The sequence below is a fragment of the Strix aluco genome, chromosome 19, assembly GCF_031877795.1.
Source record: "Strix aluco isolate bStrAlu1 chromosome 19, bStrAlu1.hap1, whole genome shotgun sequence".
Taxonomy (NCBI): domain Eukaryota; kingdom Metazoa; phylum Chordata; class Aves; order Strigiformes; family Strigidae; genus Strix; species Strix aluco.
Window position 1 is genome coordinate 16,565,834 of NC_133949.1, and position 8,453 is coordinate 16,574,286.

Sequence of the window (8,453 nt, forward strand, 5' to 3'; positions counted from 1 at the left end):
GCCATCGTACGTCTGAGAAGGGCGAGGGCACGTTTTCACGAGGAGCTCCCTTTCCCGCGGCAGAACCGCAGCGCAGGAGGCGGCGGCGGCCCCGGATCGGTCGATCGCTCCCGCTCTCCCGGCGGGCTCCGCCGCCCCGCCCGGGCCCGCCCTGAGGCCCCGCCCCGCCCCGCCCCGGGCAGCGGCCGCCGCCGCCTTCCCCTTCCCGCCGAGCCTGAGGGCAGCGCGCGCCCGAGCCCGCCCGCTGGCAGTGGCGTCCTCGCCGCCATCTTGCGCTCGGGCGGGCCGCGCAGCCCGGCCGCCGCCATGGAGACAGGTGAGGGGGGGCGGCCGCTGGAGCGCCGGGCCCGGGCGGGCCGAGCGCTTGCGGCCCGGGGAGAGGCCGCCCGCGGTGCCGCCGCGCGGGAGCTGGCGGGCGGCGGGGGCTGGGCGGGTTCCGAGCCCGCTTCCCCGGAGAAGGGGCCTGGGGCGGCTGCCGCCGCGCCAGCGGTTGCGGAGCTCGGCCCCGCTTCCCCAGAGCTCCTGAGGCGCCTTGGCGGCGGCTGACGCCGCGACCCCGCCTGTAACGTTTGTCCCGGCGCTGCGAACGCGGCTCGAGCACCAACGGGGCCTTCGCCGGTCCCCGCTGTGCTTCCCCTGCCTTCCCGTGGGAAGCGCCGGCTCTCCCGGCCCCCGCGAGCCTCAGGCGTTTAGGAGGAGGACGGCGTCTTTGGGTGCAGCCTCTTCGGAAGCAGCTGTGGGGGGGCGAAAGTGGCCTCGGTCGCGTGCCGAGTGGTGGCCGGTGGTCACAGCAGAGCCCTGAGCCGCGCTGTCGTCCAGGGGGGTTCGGGGCCTGGCCCATAGGGTTGAGGCTTGGGCGTTCTCCTTAGGGTTCCTCGTGCTCTCGGCCCGCGTTGTACTGCGCTTATGTTCTCTCATCAGAAAAAAAACAACTATTTTTTGAAGGACGTGGCCTTTTCTCTGTAGTATGGAAATGTTCTGAGGCGTGAGATGAGCTCCCTAAGGAACTAGAGACTTGTCACTAAAATGTAATGGCAAATAGGATTTACCAAATTACTGTCACCTAATTTTTATGTCATAAGTTTTATAAGTATATATTATACATAATAAAATACAGAATATATATACATAAATAATTACTCCTACTTAAAGTATTTTATTTAGTCTTCACTGGTGCTACAGAAATTAAAAGAACTAAAGGCAGTGTGGGCTATTTTAAACAGATTAAAAAATGACTGTTTAGTAGTTTGTAAAAAATAAATGTAGAGTCATCATTTACATTGGTGTTTTTTTTTTTTTTTCCCTCTGTTGGGATCCCCTAGAGCTTATGTTCTCAATTCAATATTTAATATTTTCAAAATTAATACAAACATAGGTGAGATGGTAAAAATAGGTGAGGGAAAATCCATAATAACCAACCTGGATCAAATAACATTGTTTACACCAATAGCGAAATGTTTTTCTAGAATACAGTGATGCTGAAAAAGAATTTAAAATGAAGGTACTTTGATGGTGTGATTCTAAAAATAAGAAGGTCAGTTGATTCTTTATTTCTCTCTTTTGGTACGGTAGCCCCCAGCTTGTATAATAATGGGCATAAATGCAAAAATTAAGTGAATTTCTTATGACCGCTGCTAAACAGGCAAAAGCTGTCAGTACCCAGCTTTGATCTGGAATTGGGGTCAAGTAGGCTGTACTTCCACATTTTGCCTTTCAGGTCAGGACCGTTTGTCAGAATTTCATAATTGTTCACATTCAGAGGAACCTTTGGAGATCATCTAGCCCAGCCCCCTGCTCCAAGCAGGGTCAACTAGACCAGGTTGTTCAGGACCTTGTTTAGTAAGGTCCTCAGTATCCTCGAGGATATTCCTCTCTGGGAAACACAGTCCTACGATCAATCACCTTCACAGTAAAAAACCCCAAATAAGCCCCAAACACACACAAAGAAGCCCACAACCCCCCAAACTTATGTTTAAAAGGAATTTCCTGTATTTCAGTTTGTGCCCATTGCCTTTTGTCTTTTCTCTGGGCACCACTGAGAAGAGTTTGATTCTGTCTTCGTTCCCTTGCACTGGTGAGATCATCCCCGAGCCTGTTCTCAAAGCTGACTGGCCCCAGCTTGCTCAGCCTCTCTTTGTATGTCGGAAACTCCATTCCTGTAATTATCTTTAATTATCTTTGCGTGCTCCCGTGTGTCCGTGTCTTCCCAGGACGGGGCGCGGCGGAGGGGGCCCCGCCGGTGCTGAGGGGGGATCAGTGCCCGGACCCGCTGGCGGCGCAGCCCCGGAGGCTGCTGAGCTGCCCTGCGCAGCGGCTCACCGCAGGTCACCTTCGCTTGTCCAGCAGGACCCGGGTCCTCTGCTAAAAGCTGCTTTTCAGGGGGCCAGCCCCCAGCCTGCCCCGTTGCACAGGGTTGTTCCTCTGCCGGTGCTGGACCTGGTGTTTCTCTCTGTGGAACTTCATGAGAGTCCCGCTGGCCCATTCCTCCAGCTGCTGGGGTCCCTCTGAGCCCAGTGTCACGGGATCTGCACGCTGCCTGTGTGGGGGTCTGTTACTCGTCACAGCCCCAGATCCCCTGTCAGCCCCGACGTTTACCACCAGCGATGGGTGTACGTTGTGCTGTGAGCACACCGCAGTATTTCTACTAGTGCACTATATCAAGATACCTTTCTGAAAAAAAAAAAATTTCTGGCTTGTGCTACTTTTAAAAATACAACTAAGATTTTGGTGGGCTCTTCACTTCCCTATTCTTACCTTCTTCAGTTTCCTTGTACAAACATTCTAGGCTTCTTGCGCTTCCCTTTTCCTTCACTCTAAACAAAGTGTTGGTGGGCATTCCTCCGTTCTTTCCACTTGCTTGACTGTAAAAAAAAAAACCAAACTCCAGTGTGTTTATCAGTGCAGGCCCAACCCTGATTTATGTGATGCTTTGCTAAATGATTCCCTATTTATTATGGGAAATTACTGATTTTTCTCCCGTTAAACACGTTATCTCTGTTTGTATGGCTCAAACTGAGAAAATTACTTTCAGATTGATTGTGTGAGTCCAATTCTTACTATTTTTCTCATGTATCAGATGATACAGGAAATCGACTTCGGTTCCAGCTGGAGTTAGAGTTTGTGCAATGTCTGGCAAATCCAAATTACCTCAACTGTGAGTACTTAAAAGTAAATACCAGGGTCCTGAGGAGTGAATATAGTTTAATGGTCTTTATTATTACTGGTAATGTTAAACAGGGAGGGAGAGGGCTAAACAAAGAAAAGGGAATGGTAGTCTGTAAATAATGTGTCTGGATTTCTAACAGGTGGGTTTTTTAAAATGCAAAATGTTTTATTGGCTGAAATAAAAAAAAATTGCTTAAGTCCAGTCTGTAGTTAAAAAGTAGTGTCAACAATATTCCTTCATCTGAAAACAGAATTGTACTAATGTTAATAATAGTTTCAGGTACTATACTTAATTCCCTGCCCATTTTGGTACTACAGTCAAAATTTCCTGTTGCAGAAAGGTGTTCTCTTTCTTGCTGTTGTATGGAAGATACATACTGTAAGTGCCTAGTACGTTGACATAAAAAAATATTTTTCCCTGTGTTTTTTTCATTTTGAATTAGCAAAATTTGATTGTAATGATAAAGTTTTGACTAAAGTGCCTCTTTGTTTAGTTTTGTGAATACATATTCAAGTTTGTCAGATTTTTTTCACGCATCTGTAACTGACAATTCCTTATTTGTCATTTTATTTCAGTTCTTGCACAAAGAGGCTACTTCAAAGACAAGGCTTTTGTAAATTATCTTAAATATTTACTTTATTGGAAAGAACCTGAATATGCAAAATACCTGAAGTAAGTATTAAAATCTCTTAGGTTTCTGCATTTTAATGGTTTGACATTTGCCTTCTGATAGGTCCTGTACAGCAGCATGTCAGTATTTGATTTCTCCCGTAACCTTACCTTTTTTCTCCCTACTGTGTTCACATGCAGTATCAGTTTTCCTGTTTCCAACAGTTCAGATGTAGCAAGGATACGTTAAAATGTCTTTCACAAGTCGCGCATGGGATCTTCCTTTTGCAGCCTTTATCTGCACTTTACCATTTGTTTAAAATAGAACTATTGAACATTACGGTACAAAACTACTTCAGTTAGGCCCAGTAAGTACATTTTAAGAGTAATTTTGCATTGTTGATGCTTAGACGAAACAAAGATGACCTTGCATTTCTGTGAGTGTGCAAACCCCTTCAAATTTGAGGGAAACAGTTCTTGGTTATGTTCTTTAAATGAGCTCTAGAAGCAGATATTATAGTTGTTACATATTTGCTTTAGTAAAATCCAGCCATTAGAAAAGCTAGTCTCAGCAAGCATGTGTATGCATTTATAAACTGTTCTTGAACTCCCTCATTTTCTAGCCTAATCCTGACGTTAGCAAGTTACAGGGTGTGGAGTATGTACAGTCTTAAGTGGTTTGATACTTAAGTAAAGCACATACATGATAAAACTAAAATAATGAGCTGCAAAATTATTGGAGACTCCAGTTTTACTGTACCTTGTAAAAACTTGTATTAAAGTATGTTTATTTTTAATCCAGGTATCCTCAGTGTTTGCATATGTTAGAGCTGCTCCAGTATGAACACTTCCGCAAAGAACTGGTCAATGCTCAGTGTGCTAAATTTATTGATGAGCAACAGATTCTTCACTGGCAGCATTATTCTCGGAAAAGAATGCGTCTCCAGCAAGCGCTTGCAGAGCAGCAGCAACAAAACAACACCTCTGTAAAATGAAACACGCTTGGAAGAGTGATGATAAGGTGTTCTCTGTCTCAGCTGAAGCATTTACAAGAGAGGCATGAACCCTTTTGTAGGTTTGGCTCTGGGTGTGCATACATTGGATTTTTCATTTATCAAGTGACTGGGTTTCTTTTTTCTTTCATCAACTTCTTTAAAGATACAAGACCGATAAACACCTACTTCTGCAATATATTTTGTAGCCTGGACAATTTTGTAAGAGCATTACTTACTGTAGTTATTGGTTCCTCTTGATTTTGAAAACAAAACATAGTTGTGTTATTGATATTTAAGTATATAACAAAAAGTGTAGCTCAGAAGTCTGCTCTTAGGAGGCATTTTCCCTGGAGAATAATGATGTGTGTCAGCGTGTGGCTAAGAACTCCCTCATGTACAACTATTTACAACTGCAGGATGAGCAAAGTTGAAGTGATGATACTGTACAAAATCTAAATTGTGGACTTTTGCCTTGAAACAGAGCCAAGCTATTACTTGTCATCGCTGTTTATCTGGCAATCATTGTTGCTGGGGGTCTTACAGAGTTTTCCTTACAGCATTTTACAGATAGAAATTGAAGTGTGACAAGACAAGGACTGCAGGAGTGGAGCAGAGAGAAGTAATAAACTTTGCAGATACTGAACAGAAGGAATTGGGCTGTAGCTCTGTCTAGTCCATTCCAGGAAGCTTACTTTAATCTTGGTTTTCTGCCAGTGAAACAGTGGCTGCTCTTAGGCTTAGGCAAAGTGAAAACACTTTGTGTTACAAAAAAATGCTTGCAGTATTGGAGAAGCATTTGCCATTTATGCCTCTCTAGTTTTTATTGTAAGAACACCATTTTGGCAGTTGTCAGGGATTTAATGTTCATATTTTAGATTGTATTCGTGCTGCATTCATGTTATATTTCGTATCCTTGTAGGAGCAGGTACCGTTACTGTTAACCCTTAACGTGTGATCAGAGACACAAAGACTGTCAGCCGTCAGCTTATCAGACTGAACAGATAAGCCATTAAACATCTTTGACATTGAAAATTTATCTTAACAGCTTCAGTAGCTATGTGAAATCAGATTTAGGAAGAACAAGGAGATTTTTCTGTCTCTCCTACCCCCCCAATTCACTATTGAAGGTGTAACTTACCAGTTTGGTCTTCAGTAATTGCCAGCTGCTCTCTGAGTTTGTAACAGGAGCTCAGCTCCTTTGAAAAGAGACTGTTTGCAAACTCAAGTTTATTTGAACATGAAAGGAAAGATGCAGGTTTTTGTTGCAAGATTTTAGTGGAAGGTTGGACCCAGAATTTAATGACATTTATCTTGACTAGTCTGAAGTAATTAACCATGACATTTTTGAAAAAGGTTAAGGATTTCTTGAAAGGACACTGCAAATGACTTGAGATTAACATCTTCATAAATGATTGACTACTGGAGGATTTAGTCTTCGGTAAACAACATACGCACAAGCTCCGCTTTAAAACATTCTTCTTCAACCAGCTTCTGAGGCTGAAAGAAAAATTAAAATGTTTCAGGGGCAATTCAAAAACCTGGTCTAGACTAGAGCCGTTTGTACATACTAACATTAGCCACACTCCAGCAGTTGTTTTTCCAGGGAGGGTGGGGAGGAACAAGCAGGGTAGGAATAACTGAAAGATGCCTGAGGGTTTTCTGGCCTTAGAAGAGGCATTTCTAAGAAAGTAACTGCTAACTTAATAACATGCACAAGTTAAAACTTGAGCTGGCGTCTGTTTGAATCAGGAGTATACTGCACAGAACTTGTTTCATGCCTGTAATTCAACATTTGGATTTTTTAAAGTTTGAGGAGCTGCAAGTCAGGAAGCTAACAATATGTTGCTAAGAATCTTCCCCTCAAGCACTACGTGCTAAGTGTACGTACTTTACTATATGTTCGTTATAGCCAACATGATACAGAAGGCAGAGTGGTTCTCTCCTGAGGAACCATTTGAGCCAGGAAGAGCGCACAGGTGGGCGCAGAAGAGCTGTTCCTAATTGTCTGCTCTTTTTAAACAAGAGAGGGTATCAGAAAACGTGCGTGCCTAATTCATTCACAGCCATAAGCTCCTGCCGGTTTCCCACATGAATGCCTGTAGATCCAGAACATACAATAAATCACTTACTGTTCCATACTTAAGTAGTGTAGGCACTCCTGTTAGTTTCAGATTCTTCCTGAATTCATTGTTGGGATCTTTCCAGCTGTTTGGGAAGAAGAAGTTAAACACAGCTTGTAGAGCTGCAGTTTTAAGTTCGCCTGTTAACATTCCTTCAAAAGGATGATTCAGAGGTCTTTGCCTTGCACCTCCCCAGCCCACCTCTCAGAACAAGCATGCAGATAGTTAGGCATGGTCTAGACCTCAAAACTCAGAAGAATGCTTCATTCCTTGCAGAGAAGGACAGTTCAGTCAGTTGTTCCAACAGGTTAGTTAACCTCTAGTCCACAAATAGCAAAGATAGTCAATTGGCATTAGAACAGTTACTTACTAGGCTCTGTCTCCTACTAGGCAGTAGATGAATACAGACTCATCGGGCATGTTATGAAGTTCCTTCCTCACAACCGGTTCAGCTAGAGAGGAATTTTAAAAATCTATTAGTAGTTAATACTTTTGCTGTGCTACAGAATCACCTGGATCTGCTCTGACCAGCAATGCTAATTAATATTTTGCCTGCTTCAGGTAAGGATCTGTATTTTGTTTCATCTGGTTATCCATGAGCTTTGCCGAATTTATTCCATGCTCAACGTTGTAGTGACTCATCTTTGAGTAAACGCCAACTTCTGCTTTAACAAGAACAATAATCATTGTCTCCCGTCTGTATGGAAGCCCGTCAGAACAGTGGTGAGCAGTTGCCATATATGATCAGAAAGTTCAGCGCGGTGTTTTCTGAGGAACTGCCTTCACCTTCGCTGCCAGACACCGACGGGCGGGTCCCTTTGCCAGGTGAAGCTGAGGTGAGTCAATCGACCCCAGGATTCGCGTCCGACTGGGCGCTGGGCCTCTACGCCCGCCCCCCCGGACCCCACCTCACCTGGCGAGGGGCTGGCGGAACCCAGCACGGCAGGGACAGCTCGCTGGCCAGGGGCCGGCTTTACCGAGCTCCTAGTCAGAGCCGACGCGGCCAGGTCGCTTCAGCAGCCTGGTACCGGCAGCCAGAGCTCCACCACCGCCCCCCGCGCCAGCCTCTCACGGCCCTCGGTACCGGCGGCGGGTGCGCGGGGGGTCGCTGCGAGGCCGCTCGGCGCCGGGAGCTGCGGGGGGCGCCGGCTTCCCGGGCGAGCGGGAGAGAGACGGCGCGTACCCGCAGGCCGGGACCCGGTCCCCGCGGGGCTGGGCGCTCCCCGCCGCGCCGCGGGCCTCACCCGTCACGCAGTCCGGGCACCAGCTCCTGCCCTCGGCGTCCTTGTCGCCGCAGAAGAGCGCGAAGATGGGCCGCCCGTGGTAGCGCTGCGCCGTCTGCACGAACTCGGGGTACCCGCGCACCCGCTTCTCCTCCCAGCCCATGGCGGCGGCGGCGGGAAGGGCCGGGCCGGGCCCGGCTCCGCCCGGGACCCGCAGTTCCGCTTCCCGGCGGCCTCCGCGGCGGCGGCTGCGAGGAGCGGGTTTGAACGGCGGCCCGGTAGGCCCCGGCCAGGCCTGGACCGCCCGCCCTTCCTTACCGGCGGCGGGGGGGAGGCGGGG

At 47.1% G+C, this 8,453-nt stretch overlaps 2 protein-coding genes across 5 annotated transcripts; one reads left to right on the forward strand and one right to left on the reverse strand.

The window, feature by feature from the left end:
• The first annotated feature begins 190 nt into the window (after positions 1 to 190).
• On the forward strand, positions 191 to 5,806 carry MED31 (mediator complex subunit 31). 4 transcript variants are annotated; one of them, XM_074845198.1, is made up of 6 exons: positions 208 to 316; positions 1,467 to 1,534; positions 3,077 to 3,154; positions 3,503 to 3,544; positions 3,742 to 3,838; positions 4,578 to 5,806. In XM_074845198.1, the coding sequence occupies exons 4-6, from the start codon at positions 3,529 to 3,531 to the stop codon at positions 4,768 to 4,770; spliced, it is 306 nt and encodes a 101-aa protein (XP_074701299.1). In that variant the 5' UTR covers positions 208 to 316; positions 1,467 to 1,534; positions 3,077 to 3,154; positions 3,503 to 3,528; the 3' UTR covers positions 4,771 to 5,806. The 4 variants fall into 4 exon arrangements, with proteins under 4 accessions (XP_074701298.1, XP_074701299.1, XP_074701297.1 ...); XM_074845197.1 differs by lacking the exons at positions 1,467 to 1,534; positions 3,503 to 3,544 and having other exon boundaries at positions 191 to 316; XM_074845196.1 differs by lacking the exons at positions 208 to 316; positions 1,467 to 1,534; positions 3,503 to 3,544 and adding an exon at positions 1,550 to 2,074.
• Positions 5,807 to 5,982: 176 nt separating this feature from the next.
• On the reverse strand, positions 5,983 to 8,319 carry TXNDC17 (thioredoxin domain containing 17). Its single transcript, XM_074845199.1, has 4 exons — positions 8,135 to 8,319; positions 7,261 to 7,342; positions 6,900 to 6,975; positions 5,983 to 6,267 (listed from the first exon to the last, which is right to left on the reverse strand). Exons 1-4 carry the CDS (start codon positions 8,274 to 8,276, stop codon positions 6,199 to 6,201), a joined length of 369 nt encoding a protein of 122 aa, XP_074701300.1. The 5' UTR covers positions 8,277 to 8,319; the 3' UTR covers positions 5,983 to 6,198.
• Positions 8,320 to 8,453: the final 134 nt, after the last annotated feature.

What these genes read in the sequence shown, in the direction of transcription:
- MED31 (XM_074845195.1), top strand. Translation starts at nt 2,462, where the DNA reads ATGAGAGTCCCGCTGGCCCATTCCTCCAGCTGCTGGGGTCCCTCTGAG. An exon ending in GTTTACCACCAGCGATGGGT is followed by an intron (nt 2,610 to 3,076) that starts GTACGTTGTGCT and finishes CTCATGTATCAG; the next exon opens with ATGATACAGGAAATCGACTT. An exon ending in AAATCCAAATTACCTCAACT is followed by an intron (nt 3,155 to 3,741) that starts GTGAGTACTTAA and finishes ATTTTATTTCAG; the next exon opens with TTCTTGCACAAAGAGGCTAC.
- TXNDC17 (XM_074845199.1), bottom strand. Translation starts at nt 8,276, where the DNA reads ATGGGCTGGGAGGAGAAGCGGGTGCGCGGGTACCCCGAGTTCGTGCAG. An exon ending in GTGCCCGGACTGCGTGACGG is followed by an intron (nt 7,343 to 8,134) that starts GTGAGGCCCGCG and finishes ATTCCTCTCTAG; the next exon opens with CTGAACCGGTTGTGAGGAAG. An exon ending in CTAGTAGGAGACAGAGCCTA is followed by an intron (nt 6,976 to 7,260) that starts GTAAGTAACTGT and finishes CTTCCCAAACAG; the next exon opens with CTGGAAAGATCCCAACAATG.